Here is an 18752-nt window from a genome sequence, read left to right as displayed (position 1 = left end):
AGCTGAAATGTTTTAAAAGAAGGACTACACTGCCCCTGGTGGATGGCGTCAGTCTTTATTTATTAGTCTTATTTTAAAAATGTCATTGGATTCAGTTTAACACGTAGCTTAAGCTGTTAGATTATCTTGAAAGAAAAAACAGCTAAAGTAAGGGAGGTTAACACAATCTCAGTTTTATACAGCATTAATAACCACATGCCATTTAAAAGAAACTGCTTGAAGTTACAATTCCTAAAGTTGCACTAAAAGCTTTGTTCTGTTTTCAAACCTGTTGCCAAAGAAGTAATATATATACACCGATCAATAAACGTTTGTAAAAACTGAAAATTAACATTAAAAGACAACCCCAAAACAAAAGATATTCAAGTGGAGAAAAATACCCTCCTAACAATACTTTTCAAACAGTTCTTTGATTTTGATGAACTCATCCAGTCCTTTCTGGAGATCCATCATCAAGGAGCGGAGTTTCTTTGCCAACTTTGACTCAAAGCCCTTCTTCACCTTGGTTCCATCTTTTCCTTTGGTGAAGTACATATCCATGCCGAGGGCGAAGCCTTCTATCATCCCAGACGCCTTAGAGTTTGCCTCCAAGGCCGTGGCACATGCACCTCCTTGACCACAGAACTCCAGCACCTTGGAGGCCCTCTCTGACTTCACCTTTGTGTTCTCAAGCGTGAACACACCATGCTGCCTCAGCTGCTCTATGCCCTCATTAACATAAAACAATTTCTCCTGAATGCACTTACTGAGGGACTCGTAGTTGGTAAAGATCTTCTCAATTTTCTTCTGGTCCTGGTTGCATTTCACCTGGAAAAACATGCTTCACAATCAGTTCAATACCAGAAATTCAGATTACTAGTGTGGGTAGTTTCCAGTTAGTACCCTTTATTTATTGTGATAACATAAAAACAGGGCTTTTGATCTTGAGAGACTTTATATTGTAAAAGAAGACATTCAGCATTTTAGATTGAAGTCCTGGACCTCCAACGGTCCCCTATGACAGCAAACACTTAGACAGTGGGGAGAAGTGTTCTCGGCCAAGACACTGAAGCCCAAAAACTCAGATGCATCACTGGAGTGTGAAAGTGATAAAGAAAAGCTGTGATTGTTTTTAACAGCAGAATTTAATCAAGCCAGTGCCTTAAAGACCGTCACCTTATTTGCGATGGCTGCTGATGCACCAGTAACACCGCCGGCTGCAGCCACGCCGACCCCGACAGCAGTTAGTGCCAGCGAGGCTCCCAGCGTGAACGGGGACAGGATCACCCCAGCAGCTGCTGCCACACCTCCTGCTACAGTTGTAGCGCCTCCTGTGATGCCAGCGATTTTTGTCCCCTTTGAAACCTGAAAAAGAAAATGATTAAAAAGGGAACCTATGGACACAGATATACATATATCCATAAATATATCCACACCTTCTTACCTTATCCAAGTTGTCAGCGATGGAGCCAAGCTCGTCTATTTTTTCTTTCAGCCCGCCTTGACACCCAGATGTCGTCGAGATGTAAGAATTGAAAGCTTTATGAAGATGTTCGGCTTTAACTTCTATGACCCTAGAATGTGTTATAAAAACTTTATTAATTCACCTTTAATATCAACAAAACCATTTGCATTTTAAACACACTTATTCATGATCCGCAGATAACAGACTGTAATAACTTTGGTGATTCTCTGACTTTTCCTAAAGCAGGAAAAGCACTGCATTTATCACGGATAACTGGAAAACTGCACTTTAATTTACAGTGTAAGTCTTCATTTGCTTCACGAGCTGCTTCTTTTGTTCATGGCAGATTATTTGGTGAAGCACGTGTGTCATGACCGCCTGCTGTAAGTATATCTTTTCTTAAGCACTTAGTTTTACGTGTTTCATACTATTAAGAGTTGTTTTGTATTAAAAGTCTGCTTTTGTTTTGGTTCTTTTCTCTACAGAAGTATTTGGACCAGATGGAAAGCAGCACTCAGGACACTATTTGACAATGTCTAAAAAAAAATCAGTGTGAATCTGCGTGTCGTTAATCATTTGAAGCAGGAGGCATGTAATGAAAGTACAGGAAAGACTCCTCCAAACAGCTCAAATCGACAACTAACCTCAGATGTGTTTAGCCGCACTATTCTGATGAATCTCATTTAGTAAAAATAAATACTTAAAAAAAAAACAACTCTGAACATCTAATGTTTGGTTGCTAAGGAAAATAAAATGTTCTTTGTCCATGTTTATGGAACTTATTCCTGTTTAACTTGTTTAACTTACTTTTAGAAAGTGAAACTAGTGCTTAACAATAATGTATTCATATGTAACTAGATTAGAGGTATGAGAGTTGCGAGCACAGCCTTTTTTCTTAAAGACATTCTTTATGAAAAAAGGCTATGTGAATGGCTGGGAACTAAAGTTAGGCCTGAACTTAAACACATGCAATCAGCCAATCAGCTGTATGGTATAAAAGAAGTGCTGTAGCCAAAGGAGTGCACGAGTAGGTTCATGACAGTACTGTCAGTCTGTCCACCCTTTGTTAAAGACTGAAGTACAACGATGTCTGAAGAGAGGAAGATGCTCACATTTGTGTGGTGTGTCTGCTTATCATGGAATTGAATTAAGCTGCATTGAAGTGAAGATGAAATTAATCCAAAGACAAACTTAGTGCCAACAAACAATCATTTTAACTATAACTACTGTTCCCACATGTAAAAGCATGGAGGAAAAACTTACACTTTTTCTGGCACTCCTCTAAGTTGGAGCTCACTGGACAGAGTTTTCCAGGCTAGAAGCAAATGACACTACAGTTCAGCAACAACAGGATACCACAAAAAACAACATCCTATTGAAATCTTTTCAAGCTGGATATTTTTACTCACGTGTTGACTCTTTGTAGGAGTTTGACAGACTCTCAGCATCCTAATTAAAGAGAGATGATTTAAAGTGACTACAACATGACAAAACAATCACTTGATATCAATTTAATGCTGTGTTTATTTTAAGTAATTACCAGGGCTTCATTTTCATCATCAAGCTGCAGTCGATGGGGTTTAGGAGGCAGCGGAGGGGGTTCATCTTTATCCTTAAAACACTGATCCAGCATCTTAAAAAAAGAGAAACAATCCATGTTTATTAGATCAACCTTGAACATGGTAATCCTGTTTGAACTGTGCACATACTTCATATGTTATCTCACATGACAGAGAGTTTGATCAGACACACCAGTTTCAGATTCTTTGGATGCACATGTCTGACCTTTGTACTGCTGCAATTCAACTGCTTTCAGATAAACTACATTTCTGTGACACATTAAAAGCATTCATTGTGTGAGTAGATGTGGACAGAAAAAAAACATTAGATATAGACCAGCGGTACCTTTATTTTTTCCACAAAAACTTCATTTCCTGTTGAACTCTTTCTAACAGTCCACTTCTTTGGTGCCACTGGTGGTGGACTCGAGCAGATGTCCTGAGTTTATAATAGAGAAAAAATTCACCAAATAATTAAAAATGAATAGAATGCAACCATATATGTTTATATATAGCCACTGCTTAAACTTCTGAGAGTGTAGGCGACTGAACCCAAACCTCTCCAGATTTCGTGGGAGACAGGGGAGCACTTTTTTCTGGCTCATCAGTCTTAGGACTCATTTGAAGGAAGATTTGTTTTCTTGGCAGGGGAGTCGGACGTGGCAAGGGAGTCGGAAGCTTTGGCTGGAGAAAAGAGGGAGCATAATTGAAGGTGCTGCCACAATGTGACAAAGATAGTTATGTAACACAGAATAAGTTTATCAAAGTAGAACTGTGGTCTACAATTTCAATGGCCCCCTCCCTGAACCTACTTTTAGAGACCATGAGGCATGTTCATGATACAACATTGAGTCAAATCTACTGATCTATACATTTTTACAGTGAAATTTGCTTCAAGATTTCTAAGGAACTACAAATCTGAACACATTATATTTCAATTCAGAGTCAGCTTACAGAGCTGAAATTCCAGACAACCAAACTGTTAATCTACCTGGTCAAGCCCGCCAAACAAGGCTGCTTACATCGCTGCAGCTAACACGCCCATTGTGGACTGATTTCACTTTTGCTTTGTGTGCAAATCTACCGATCTAATTCAAAAATTTTAATGATTCTGGCAACAAAACCTTTGCAGTTCTTTTGAAATATGTTGGAACAAATTCCAGATAGGTAGGATATTTTGACCAAAACAATATGCATGGCAGTTTGAGTAAAAGTTGTTGTCGTCTGAACTTAAATAAAATTCTATTTAAATTTCTTACCTGTGGCATTGTGTAACAGTGCCTGCTGTCTCTGTGTAACTACAGGATGCTGCACTTTGGCTGGTTGATCCACTAAATGAATGCTCATCACACAAACCAAACAGATTGCATGACTGTGACTGAAACGTCACGGCATGGTATCCATTCACCTTTTTTCATTCATTCTGTTGTTGGACTGGAAAATGTTGTTTTTAGGATAACAACACCTGCCACTTGTCGCAAGAAATATTAAAGGAAATCGTTTAAAGGAACACTTTAGGAATACTGTGATGAATAAATAACAATTTTCTTTCACCACCTTTTAAAGACTTAGACATGAAATTGTTTTTTACTTTTATCAAAACCTTACTGACTTTGCAAAGGTTTCTGCAAAAAATGCAGGAATAATGCAGAGTAAAAAGGATCCAGACAGAAAAATTACATGTGATGGATTTATGTGAAAAATTGCTGAAATGGAGAAAAGCAAAATAATACTCGTGAAAACATACAGATCAGAAAACAGACAAAGAAAATATATACAACCTGAGAGCATAGCACCAACTACTGTAAGTCACACTACATACATTCAGCAGCCACTTTATTAGGTATACCTGTTCAGCTGCTCAATAATGCAAATACCAAATTAATCAACCATGAGTCAGTAATTCAAATCATTCAGGCATATAGACATGTCCAAGACAGCCTCATGAAGTTCAAACAGAGCATCAAGAAGTAAGGTATAATAGGCATGGTTTTTGGTCTGAGTGTGTCAAAAACTACTGGTCCAAAAAAAGAGAAATATCCAGAGAGCAGCAGTTCTCAGGGTGAAAATGCCCTGTTGATGTCAGAGACCAGAGAAGAATCACCAGAGCTGATAGGAAAGCAACAGTAACACAAATAACCAGCGATTATAAACAAACCATGCAGAAGAGCACAACAAATCTTACCTTGAAGCAGTTCGGCTACAGCAGCAGAAGACCACACTTGAAGCCACACATTAATTTGGACCCAAACCCTAATTTTTTTTTTTTAGGTCATTCAAATTTTTTTTCACAACCCAAGGTGTCCACACCTTATGATAGTGTGAAAATGTAAAAAGGTTTATAGCATAAATAGGTTGAATGATAGGCAGAACTATTTGAATAAACACTGAGAAAAAGTTTGACTGCATTCTGTAATTGTCATATGGTTTGTATGACACACAGTCAGGTCTGGGGCCTGAGTAGGTTTATGGAGAAGTAACATTTAAAATGTTTCATTTTAAGCTTACGGTTAACAACCACTCATGACATATAAAGTCAAGCTAGGAATGACAAAAGTCTATGTATTTTAAAACTGTACTCAGTATCAGGTGAAATAAAAAACAGAAAAAAGAATTACACTGCCCCCTGGTGGATAGTGTCGGTCTTTAAGTAGTTTATTTAGAAGTCATTTTTAAAAATGTCATGGCATTCTGTTTAACACCTAGCTTAAGGTGTGAATCGACAAAATCTGATTAGATTAGTTGTAGAAATAATCTTAACAGGAAAAATTGGCTAAAGTAAGGGAGGTTAACACAATCTCAGTTTTATACAGCATTAATAACCACATGCCATTTAAAAGAAACTGCTTGAAGTTACAATTCCTAAAGTTGCACTAAAAGTTTTGTTCTGTTTTCAAACCTGTTGCCAAAGAGGTAATATCTATATTGATCAATAAACTTTAATAACAGCTGAAAATTAACATTAAAAGACAACCCCAAAACAAAAGATATTCAAGTGGAGAAAAATACCCTCCTAACAATACTTTTCAAACAGTTCTTTGATTTTGATGGACTCATCCAGTCGTTCCTGGAGATCCACCGCCAAGGAGCGGAGTTTCTTTGCCAACTTTGACTCAAAGCCCTTCTTCACCTTGGTTCCATCTTTTCCTTTGGTGAAGTACATATCCATGCCGAGGGCGAAGCCTTCTATCATCCCAGATGGCTTGGAGTTTGCCTCCAAGACCTTGGCACATGGCCCTCCTAGACCAAAGAACTCCAGCACCTTGGAGGCCCTCTCTGACTTCACCTTGGTCCTCTCGAGCATGATGACACCATGCTGCCTCAGCTGCTCTATGCCCTCAATGACATAAGCAAGTTTCTCCTGAATGCCCTTACTGAGGGACTCGTAGTCGGTAAAGACCTTTTCAATTTTCTTCTGGTCCTGGTTGCAGTTCACCTGGAAAAACATGCTTCACAATCAGTTCAATACCAGAAATTCAGATAACTAGTGTGGGTAGTTTCCAGTTAGTACCCTTTTTAAAAATTGTGATAACATGAAAACAGGGCTTTTGATCTTGAGAGACTTTATATTGTAAAAGAAGACATTCAGCATTTTAGATTGAAGTCCTGGACCTCCAAATTAACAAAAAAACAAAAACAAAAGTGAGTCAGAATAGATTTGAAAAATGTATTTTCTCTTAAAAATTTAGGAAAACCTATCAACCTACAAAAACCATGAACAAAGATGTTTTAACCCAGTGCCTTAAAGACCATCACCTTATTTGCGATGGCTGCTGATGCACCAGTAACACCGCCGGCTGCAGCCACGCCGACCCCGACAGCAGTTAGTGCCAGCGAGGCTCCCAGCGTGAACGGGGACAGGATCACCCCAGCAGCTGCTGCCACACCTCCTGCTACAGTTGTAGCGCCTCCTGTGATGCCAGCGATTTTTGTCCCCTTTGAAACCTGAAAAAGAAAATGATTAAAAAGGGAACCTATGGACACAGATGTACATATATCCATAAATATATCCACACCACCTTATCCAAGTTGTCAGCGATGGAGCCAAGCTCGTCTATTTTTTCTTTCAGCCCGCCTTGACACCCAGATGTCGTCGAGATGTAAGAATTGAAAGCTTTATGAAGATGTTCGGCTTTAACTTCTATGACCCTAGAATGTGTTATAAAAACTTTATTAATTCACCTTTAATATCAACAAAACCAATTGCATTTTAAACACACTTATTCATGATAACAGACTGTAATAACTTTGGTGATTCTCTGACTTTTCCTAAATTAGGAAAAGCACTGCATTTATCACGGATAACTGGAAAACTGCACTTTAATTTACAGTGTAAGTCTTCATTTGCTTCACGAGCTGCTTCTTTAATTTAGTTTGTGGTAGATTATTTGGTGAAACACGTGTGTCATGACTGCCTGCTGTGAGTATATCTTTTCTTAATTATGTGTTTCAAACTATTAAGAGTTGTTTTGTATTAAAAGTCTGCTTTTGTTTCGGTTCTTTTCTCTACAGAAGTATTTGGACCAGATGGAAAGCAGCACTCAGGACACTATTTATTTATTTATTTTTACTCAGGACACTATTTGAAATCAGTGTGAATCTGCGTGTCGTTAATCATTTGAAGCAGGAGACATGTAATGAAAGTACAGGAAAGACTTCTCCAAACAGCTCAAATCAACAACTAACCTCAGATGTCTTTAGCCACATCATTCTAATGAATCTCATTTAGTAAAAATAAAAACACACACACAAAAAACTGTTTTATTTGCCTTAGTCACCAATGTCAAATAAAATAAAATGTTCTTTTGTGCCCTTCCATGTTTATGGAACTTATTCCTGTTTAACTTGTTTAATTAATTTAAGAAAGTGAAACTAATGCATAACAAAAAGGCATTCATATTTAATTATTATCATGAGAGATATGGGAGTTGCCAGCCCTGCCCTAGTTGTGTATGTTCATGAACAAAAAGGTCAGAGAGAACGAGCCCCTTCCGGCATCTCTGCATGCCTTCACTTTCACTTGCATTGTTCTTTTTCTTTCTTTCTTCCAAATGTTTTGTGAAATTTTGTGGTCTTGAAAACTGCTTTCCTCCTCAGCTTTGGGCAGCGAGAGCCAGTGTAGCATACAAAGATGTTCTTTAAGCAAAAAGGCTATGTGAATGGCTGGGAACTAAAGTTAGGCCTGAACTTAAACACATGCAATCAGCCAATCAGCTGTATGGTATAAAAGAAGTGCTGTAGCCAAAGGAGTGCACGAGTAGGTTCATGACAGTACTGTCAGTCTGTCCACCCTTTGTTAAAGACTCAAGTACAACGATGTCTGAAGAGAGGAAGATGCTCACATTTGTGTGGTGTGTCTGCATGTCACTGAATTGAATTAAGCTGCATTGAATTGAAGATGAAATTAATCCAAAGACAAACTTAGTGCCAACAAACAATCATTTTAACTATAACTACTGTTCCCACATGTAAAAGCATGGATAAAAAACTTACACTTTTTCTGGTACTCTACCAAGTTGGAGCTCACTGGACAGAGTTTTCCAGGCTAGAAGCAAATGACACTACAGTTCAGCAACAACAGGATACCACAAAAAACAACATCCTATTGAAATCTTTTCAAGCTGGATTTTTTTACTCACGTGTTGACTCTTCAAAGAAGTTTGACAGACTCTCAGCATCCTAATTAAAGAAAGATGATTTAAAGTGACTACAACATGACAAAACAATCACTTGATATCAATTTAATGCTGTGTTTATTTTAAGTAATTACCAGGGCTTCATTTTCATCATCAAGCTGCAGTAGATGGGGTTTAGGAGGCAGTAGAGGGAGTTCACCTTTATCCTTAAAACACTGATCCAGCATCTTAGAAAAAGAGAAACAATCCATGTTCATTAGAGCAACCTTGAACATGGTAATCCTGTTTGAACTGTGCACATACTTCATATGTTATCTCACATGACAGAGAGTTTGATCAGACACACCAGTTTCAGATTCTTTGGATGCACATGTCTGACCTTTGTACTGCTGCAATTCAACTGCTTTCAGATAAACTACATTTCTGTGACACATTAAAAGCATTCATTGTGTGAGTAGATGTGGACAGAAAAAAAACATTAGATATAGACCAGCGGTACCTTTATTTTTTCCACAAAAACTCCATTTCCTTCTGGACTCTTTTTAACAGTCCACTTCTTTGGTGACACTGGTGGTGGACTCGAGCAGATGTCCTGAGTTTAAAATAGAGAAAAAAATCACCAAATAATTAAAAACTATTAGAATTAAACCATATATGTTTATATATAGCCACTGCTTAAACTTCTGAGAGTGTAGGCGACTGAACCCAAACCTCTTCAGATTTCGTGGGAGACAGGGGAGCACTTTTTTCTGGCTCATCAAGACTGATTGGAGGTGAGATTTGTTTCCTTGGCAGGGGAAGGGGATGCTTTGGCTGTAGAAAAGAAGGAACATAATTGAAGGTGGTGCCACTATGTTACAAAAAGAGTTATGTAAGTTTATCAAAAAATGCATCTGCAGTTTCACTGCCCCCCCCCCCCCCCCCCCCCCCCTCTATTCTTAGAGACCATAAGTGCATGTTCACATTACAATGTTGAGTCAAATCTTGTGATCTATACATTTTTACAGTGGAATTTGTCTCAAGATCTCAGGTCCGCTAAACAAGGCTGATGGCATCTCTGCAGCTGACACACCGATTGTTGACTGGTTTCACTTTTGCTCCGAGTAAAATTTGATAATGGCTGTTTATCAGTTTATCTATCAGTGGCATTGTTCCAAAGTCAGCCTTTGACTAAGAAAGTAACAAAACTGAAGACATACTAAAGATGCATTCAAACATACAAGCATTTCTAAGGGAATATAATGTTGGCAATGATGGTACCCATACAGTAAATATGGGAAGCAGTTGTATGCAATAGGAATTCCAATGATTTGTTCTGACTACATTATTACTTAATAACTCCTTTATTATTGACTCCAATCATCTTCAGCGTAATCAAGTGCACGATGCTTGTATATATGAATATATGTATGTCAATGTAACGTAAATGTAACATCTAAATAAAGTTTCAGAAGAAATCACCAAAAAAAGACATGAAAAACAAGCACAAACAAGCAACATATTTAAGACATTTACATGCTCACACTGTAATGACCCCTCCCTACGTATGCTTGGTATTAAGCAGTGAAGACGATGTTTTTCTTGACTATGTGACTCAAGGTGAGTTGCATAAAGTTTGCAGTTTACAAAGCAAGCACAAAAACTGACATTTGAAAAGCCTTGCAGCAACATGGTGATATAGAAAATACTAGAAAGCCGTTCTAAAGATAACAGTTTACTGTGAGGTTTGCGGAGACTGAGAGCTGGACAGAGCCTCATTCTTCAGCACAAAATGACCAAATTAACTGCCAAAACTTGATTTTTAAAAAAATATTTTATAATTCTGCCAAATAATATTTTGGAACAAATTCCAGATAGGTAGGCTATTTTGACTAAAACAATATGAATGGCATTTTGAGTAAAAGTTGTTCTGAGTCATCTGAACTTCATTAAAATTCCATTTGAATTTCTTACCTGTGGCATTGTGTAACGTTGTCTCTTGTCTCTGTGTCACTACAGGATGCTGCACTTTGGCTGGCTGCTCCACTAAATGAATGCTCATCCCACAATCCAAACAGGTTAGGCATGACGGTGACTGAAACGTCACGTCATGGTATTCATTCTCCGTTTTTCATTCATTTCTGTTGTTGGACTGGAAAATGTTTTTAGCATAACAACACCCGCCACTCGTAACAAGAAATATTAAAAGAATACTTAGATTCTTTTTTTCTTTTTCTAATGAAATTGAACGCATAAATGTTATTCTGTGAACAGAAAGACAACTTCCACTTTTGCTTAAGTTTTTCTAAACTGGGATATACACTAGGGGGAATCTCATTAGTAACTGCTTATACAGAGGTCTCTATGTGTGCCTTTTCAAGTATGTTAAGCAGGATAACTGTCTTTTATGTTACTGTAATACAGTTGCACCAGTAAGACAAAATTTCATATTTGCAACACAGTTTGTTTTGTTGTTTTTTAGTGACTTTGGTGGAAATCTCAGAGCTGGAACATTCTTCTCATCACTCTTTCCCACTAATGATCATTGTTTTGAGAAAGCGGCTACAGATGTGAGAATTGCACCAAAGCAACTGAGAAAAACTGCAAACCTTTTCTCAGGTATGAGAATGAAGAGTGCTAATGTCATGCCAGGATCCGCTGTAATTCACGCCCTGGCTTTACAGGTTGTCTCAATCAATTAGGCACGATGTTCACAGCAGGATTGTTATTCTCACTGCACTTCATGTAGTTCTCAAAATAGTTTTATGACACAGACTCACCTGTACTAAAGACAGGACAATAATCAAAACGTTTTTCACATTTGTCAAATGTGCCAGTCAGTCAGTCAGTCACTTCAACTCTGTGATTGATGAGTAACAATCTTTCACCACCTTTTTAAGACTTGGACATTAAATTGTTTTTTACTTTACCTTTACAAAATCTTACTGATTTTGCAAAGATTTCTGCAAAACTCTGTAAAAAGGATCCAGACAGAAAAATTACATGTGACGGATTTATGTGGAAAATTGCTGAAATGGAGAAAAGCAAAATAATACTCATGAAAACATACAGATCAGAAACAAGACAAAGAAAATATATACAACCTGACAGCATAGCACCGACTACTGTATGGTCCAGCAAAGTCATATTACATACATTCAGCAGCCACTTTATTAGGTATACCTGTTCAACTGCTCAATAATGCAAATATCAAATTAACCAATTGTGAGTCCGCAATACAAAGCATTTAGGCATGTAGACATGTTCAAGACAGCCTCATGAAATCAAACAAAGCTTCAAGAAGACCAAGAATACCAGTCAGACAAAAAACCATGCCCATTATGATTCCCTTAGGCCCCCTCCTCGATTCAGAGATGGTCTTTCCCTTTTCACGTAAATGGCCTCTTTGACTCTGCACTCAAACCAGCGCTCCTCCCTGTCCAGCATGTCTTCATCATGCCTGTAGGCATAAATAAACTGCCTGATGAGTTAGCTCTTCTGCGTTGTCCCATCCACTTAGCCAGATAGCCTAACGGTGCATCTTTTACCATCTTACAACGCTGTGATTGCAGCCATTTCCCAACTCTCTGCAAATGGCCATTGATCAATGGTCATGACAATTTGCATATTAAAGGTCATGAAACTGACCTCACAGCACATTGTTTGTGTCAGTCATTGTGCAAATGTACTGTTTATGAGATTGTGGAAACCTGCAGCCAGCTGAGACTGAAGAAGTCACTCACATGAGAAAGTGACATGACTGAGGTGGAAAGAGCAGAATGCTGACTGATGTAGATCTGTGGCTGCATTAAATACTGGCCTGTACTGTGCAGGCATTCAGTATTTTCTTTGAGGACCATTTAGCTGTTGTGGCAGGAAATTGCTTCGTGCAGCGGTCCCCGACCTTTTTTGCGCCACAATATTTTCCCGGACCGGCCTTCAAGGTGTCGCGGATAAATACAACAAAATAAAACTAGTACTGGTACCGAAAAAAAGAAGATTTATTCATAACACATGTGAAAAGACCCAGGAAAACCGAGTTAACAATAAAAACGATAACAAAATAACGCTAAAAACCCCGAAAACCATACATTTCACACCCGAGCCTCAACTCTCGCGGCCCGGTACCAAACGACTCACGGACCGGTACCGGTCCGAGGCCCGGGGGTTGGGGACCGCTGGCTTAGTGCATTAATAATTTGATTTTCTACAGTGTGGTATTTGTTTAATAATTCATTGATTCAGTGCATAAAATAAGTTGATAAATAACATGTTAAATATATCAATCATATCAAAAAATGATAGTTTTGGGGGGAGTTTCTTTGACACATGCTGACTAAACAGAACAGGAAGTGAGAGCAGGGAGAACAAGAGTGAGCAGTTTAGTGAAAGGAACAGGAAAGGTGAAGAAGGTAGCATCCTAAAGACGAGCAAGAGGACAGTTTAAAAGGAGACATTATGGCACAATAAAGGCACAAGCTCTATCACCAGAGCTTCATCAAACAAACTCAAATTGCATTGATTGTTTATTTCAGTATCATTCTGTGACGTCAACCTTTAGGTAGCATATAATGTTTGACATTTTACATAAATTTTACTATTAAATACAATAATAGTATACTGTATTGACTGAAAATCCCATAGATTTCAGGTCTGGATTTAGCCCCAGTATTTCAAGAGCAACGCTACTGTTTATGGACAAATTCTTAAAAGATACGAGGTTTTTTTGGTGCTGACTCAGTTTTAGTTTTTTTTTTTTTTTAATTATTATTATTTTTAATATGTGCAGCAATTTATTGAAACATAAGGCAAAAACAGAGGTACAGGCACAATTCTAAAGTGTGTGAAAGTCACTTTTCAGTATGTCGACCTTTTGTTAAATATACATTTTTTAAAATAGGGAACATAAAACACAACATGTACAACAAGAATAAACAAACAAACAAACACAAAAAGCAAGGGATGTACCTACTAGTTAACATATGTACATAACAATTCAAAAATATAAGATACTGGAATATGGAGGTTCATACAAGTTCGGGACGCCTTGACTAAATATAATGTTTCCATATGTCCCAAATTTCAACAAATGTGTCATATTGAAATCTGTTAGAGAATGTAATTTTTTCCATTTTAAACAACCGATACACAACTTCATGTCATTTAGTGATGGAATTTTTACACCGAGCCATTTAGTCTTTCAGACAGCCAGACTCAAAATGCCGTATAACGGAGCACATTGCTGATACCAAGTGTCATTTGAAATTACCATATTTGTTTCCCTTTCCCATTTCTGTTTGATGTAAATTGTATTCATATTCTTAATTTCCTGTAAACACTTGTACAGTCTAGAAATCACTTTGAGACCAGGATCCGCATAGTATGCCTTAACAAATATATTCAGAACAGGAAGAGAGAAAAGATCTATTCTCTTGGGTATAAAGTTATGTAGATGATGCTGGATTTGGAGAAACCTAAAAAAATCACTATTGCTTAACTGGCATTGATCTTTTATTGACTGGAAGTCCCTAAGAGTTCCCTTATCATAAAATGTACAGTATACCTTTAAGCCTTGTCCTGCCCACTTTTTATATGTCGCATCTAACTTTTTGGGTAAAAAATCAGCTGGATTATAGTTGATCAAAACTTTAATGTGATTTCAGTTTAAGACATTAAACTGGCCACGTTTTAGATAAATTTTATAATAACAGAGTGATGCTGGACATAAGCAACTGTGATTCCCTGCATATTTTAAGGATTAAGATAAACTTCAGTTTTCACTGAGTCTTTATTAACATTATCTTGAGCTGTCTACATCATTTTAAAATGTATTAATTTTGTTGTTTGTTTGTGTTGTTAAAAGAGTTTTGTGTTGCTGTGCAGAGTGAAAATCTCACCTGACGTAGTGTTAAGGTGATGTTCACCAGTAGATGGCAACAGAGACAAATGGCACAGGTATTTTCTATACAAACAAAATTTCACACTGAAAAGCCTCAGTGGGAATTTTTGTTTGCATAGAAAGAAAAGGAAAAAGTGTCTTCAGGGGCCTGTTCTTCGTACCGCGCTAAGTGAGTTAGCTGGATGAGATTGTTGACCATTTCGCGTGATCCTGGATCGTTCGGTTCCCCGAAGCCCATCCGGGACTTGCTGTCATAGCAACAGAGCCGTAAGCGTAAACCTGCTGGGGAGCAGGTTTACTTTATGTAAACAGGATTAGATCGCGGCCACGCAGGTATGTCCGCGTCATTCATACGAAAGCAACAGCGATATTCCACCACTGTTTCACCATAAATAAATAACATCAATGTAACTAAAGATAATGCAGCACTTGATCCTTTTATTGATTTCACACAGATACATACAGGTCATTCCCTAAAAAAGGGAAATGTACTATTAACATTCTATTACATGTATGTGATTATTACAGATGTAATTCATATTTCAGAGTAGTAATTGTAAATTACTTCGTGTAATCAAGATGAGAGACCACGGCTATAAAAGCGAAGGTGGATTTGGGAAGTCTGTCGCAGTCATATCCTGTCCGTTTACGCGAGCAACCCATTGCGGAAGGTCCAAGATTGATAAGGAGAGTTTTCAGAATTCAGCGTATATTGCGGGACAGACAGGATCCTTTAGCTCAGCGCGACAGTGTGCTCATAGAGAGATATCGATTTTCCCGTGAGGGTATTATTCACTTAACCAACTTGTTGACGAGGGGGTGCAGGACCACCACCTGTCTTTTTTTTTGCTCTGCCCTTTTCTTGGTTGCTGTTATGAACAAACAAACAGAGTATTCCAGGGTCTCTTTCCAAGAGACGACAAGCAATATAAGTGATAAATATTACCATTCTGTAGAATATTCTTATATTTCACTTTTACTTGTTCCCATGTTCTAGTGGGTCCTGTTGTGGCTCTAATGTGAAAGGGGATATAATATAACATATTATAATATAATATAATGTAATATAATATTGGATAATATGGTGTGATATGATAAATCTACCCTACCGCCTACTGGTGTTGGCCAGAGGGGCCGATGGCGCAATATGGCAGCCTGGCTTCTGTCAGTCTGCCCCAGGGCAGCTGTGGCTACAACCGTAGCTGCCTCCACCAGTGTGTGAATGTGAGAGTGAATGAATAGTGGCATTGTAAAGCGCTTTGGGTGCCTTGAAAAGCGCTATATAAATCCACTCCATTATTATTGTTATTATTAAATTACTTACGAGTTTAATTTGTCAGCAACTTTCTGCCAGCCCTCTCTCCTTGCTTTTGCAGCCTTTGCAGTGTTCCCTTGCGTTTTAATTAAACTCTGAAACTCCTGAAATCCCTCACTCAAGAGTTCTTGCTCTGCTGCCGAAAAATACCGAGCGCGCTCCTTCGACATTTTCGCCGACCAATCAAAGGGTTGCCGATCAATGTTTCTACTATCGATGCGTAGCCCCTGTTGGGCCACCCAGTGATCTCACATTACTTCATCCAGCTATACTAATCGTCAACAACAGGTGTGTTCGGGGAACCGGATTAGCGAGCTCAGAGTTAGCGCGATGATTTGGTCTTGGATGTTTCATTTGATCTTGGATGTAGTAAGCGACGTACGAAGCACAGGGCCCAGGTCTTTCCAGTGTTTTCAAAATTGTGTTTTTCAGATTCACATCAAAACTTCACACAGACACACACACGTTCGTTTTCACATCTTAGTGAGGACACTGAATTGACATATTACCCCTTAACCAACCATCAGAAATCAATGCCTAACCCTAACCCTTACCCAAAAACCTAACCATGACCCAATGGCACCCCTAACCTCAAAATGACATGTTGAGCCAAAAAACTGCAAAATTGCATGTATTTCTCGTTAATTTTTATTGAGATTTTAACCATTTTTAGTTTTCATGGAAAATAACTGTTATTCATGAAATGACATAATTTCAAATAACTTCTTAAAGTCAGTAAATAGCTGCCACACAAGAATAAATAAAATCTAATTTATGATATTTAACGGAGTTAGAAGTTAGCAGGAAGTTAGCTCACTAGCTTCTATCTAGATACAATATAGCATGTCCTGACTGCGGGGCTTTGGAAACAAATTAAAACGTACAGTTCTGTTATCACTTCCAACATAAATGAAGACAGAAAACTAAACAGCAGTGACGTTTGTAGGGTTACTGAAGTTTGGCTAGCTGGTATATAATGCTGTGCTACATGACCGCTAGTGACACAGCTATGTTAGCATAATATATACAAGCTAACTTTTTTCCCACTCGATAAAAGTTAACGTGAGTGTTCTCGGTGGTCAGGAACAAATGTAATCGCATGGCAGGATGCTGTAAAAGGACCAAACTTCAGCCAGGAGAACGACTGAGATAATCCATCCACAATATGAGGTTAGTCATTCATATACTGCTGCATGGGCTGGGCTGTAGATTAGCGGTAATAAAAGCCGAGGGAGGTCAACAGTGATCACTGACTGTTTTAGGAGCTTTTTGAGATTAAATAGAAGAAAATACAAAACATTAAACAAGTTAACAACACAAAAGCCATATTAAACGCAGACTACTTTAGGCCCAGAAGTAGAATTCGTCACGTCATCACTTAACGACCGGATATGTTTCCTGCAATAAAGTTACCAAGTTAGTCTGTTACAAACAAGCAATCCAACATTGTTAAATACGCTGCTATATGGCCAAAAGTATTGGGCCACACCTCTGACTCAATGAATTCAGGTGTTTCAGTTCCATGACTACAGGTGTATAAAATTAAGCATCCATGCAGTCTGCCTTTGCAAGTATTTGTGAAAGAATGGGTCTGAACAGTTCACTGCTCTCACAGTGTGGTACCGTAATACTATGTCAGACAACATAAGCTGAGATAAAAGCCACCAAGGCTCTGCACCAGTGTTGGTCAAGTTACTTGAAAAAAGTAATCAGTAACTAATTACTGATTACTTCCCCCCAAAAGTAATCCCGTTACTTTACTGATTACTTATTTTCAAAAGTAATTAATTACTTAGTTACTTAGTTACTTTTTAAAAACACGATTTACAACCTGAATAGGTGATAAAGCGATAGATCTTTCAGCCCAATTCTACTTTTTCTACATAATCCATCATACAAAATGTAATCAAATGGAAAGGTCCCTTTTTAAAACTTGTTTTATTAGTTTTAATCTTTTAACTTTATGCATCAAGCAAAAATTTAATTATATGCAACATTCTCTGACTGGAAGAAATTTGTTTAATATTTAAACCTATTTTCTGCACATTCCCGCACATAAAATATATATTTTTTGTGTTTACACTCAGTCTTTCAAATAGATGCAAGTGAAACACAGCAGAAAATAAATAAAATCAAAGACTCAGCGGCCCTTTTGCTCTATTTTCACCTGTAAAGCAAGAGTGGCGTAGGCGGAGGTTTGCTCTGGGGCAGGTTTTTGTCACTTTTTATGGAATCAAACTTAAAGTAAGGTCAGTACTTCCACGCTTTAAACGCTGCATGCTCATACTCTCTTCTGCACTCGATATATTATCCATTGTTGATCTGCACACAGCTGCTGTCACGAACGTCGCACTTGCTTACCTTACTGTCATGAGACATTCTCGCAAAAAAATCACGGTTTTAGTAACGCAGTAACGCAGCGTTCCTACGGGAAAGTAACGGTAATCAAATTACCGTTTTTGCAACAGTAATCCCTTACTTTACTCATTACTTGAAAAAAGTAATCGGATTACGCGTTACTGCCCATCTCTGCTCTGTACAGCTCCAAACCTCCTCTGCCACTGACATCAGGATAAAAAATGTGCACTGGAAGCTTCATGGTATGGATTTAAATCGCTCAATATGTATGTGGCCAAAAACTTTAGTCCATGTAGGGAAGTTTACCACAGTTTACCACAGTTTACACAGATTTACGCAGTTTAGAGTCAGTCAGGTCAGCTAGTGTGATGGCAGAGAGGGCAGCCTTTACATTGTAGAAAGAGTCACATTATTTTATTCTGGGGTGACAGTATGAGCTTCTGAGCAGGCATAAATATTGATATAAATATATAAAAAACAAAAGTAAAATACATTCATGAAACTGTCAAAGTTGCTGAAAACTGAGCAGAAGAGAAAGAATTATGTGATGTCACATTTTCCT

At 38.1% G+C, this 18752-nt stretch overlaps 2 protein-coding genes across 2 annotated transcripts; both read right to left on the bottom strand.

The window, feature by feature from the left end:
- Nucleotides 1-384: 384 nt before the first annotated feature.
- On the bottom strand, nt 385-4271 carry LOC146630142 (apolipoprotein L6-like). Its single transcript, XM_085356538.1, has 9 exons — nt 4263-4271; nt 3562-3687; nt 3350-3442; nt 2985-3077; nt 2854-2893; nt 2708-2759; nt 1424-1553; nt 1156-1344; nt 385-807 (listed from the first exon to the last, which is right to left on the bottom strand). Exons 1-9 carry the CDS (start codon nt 4269-4271, stop codon nt 385-387), a joined length of 1155 nt encoding a protein of 384 aa, XP_085212664.1.
- Nucleotides 4272-6016: 1745 nt separating this feature from the next.
- LOC146630141 (apolipoprotein L6-like) lies at nt 6017-10601 on the bottom strand. Its single transcript, XM_085356537.1, has 9 exons — nt 10593-10601; nt 9351-9452; nt 9139-9231; nt 8774-8866; nt 8643-8682; nt 8497-8548; nt 7023-7152; nt 6760-6948; nt 6017-6439 (listed from the first exon to the last, which is right to left on the bottom strand). The coding sequence occupies exons 1-9, from the start codon at nt 10599-10601 to the stop codon at nt 6017-6019; spliced, it is 1131 nt and encodes a 376-aa protein (XP_085212663.1).
- Between the last annotated feature and the right edge of the window lie 8151 nt (nt 10602-18752).

Source organism: Diplotaxodon limnothrissa, linkage group LG6 (assembly GCF_057381915.1).
Source record: "Diplotaxodon limnothrissa isolate DT_005_m linkage group LG6, D_limnothrissa_male_GT1.1, whole genome shotgun sequence".
Lineage (NCBI taxonomy): Eukaryota > Metazoa > Chordata > Actinopteri > Cichliformes > Cichlidae > Diplotaxodon > Diplotaxodon limnothrissa.
This window is presented reverse-complemented; position numbering and strand designations above follow the sequence as displayed.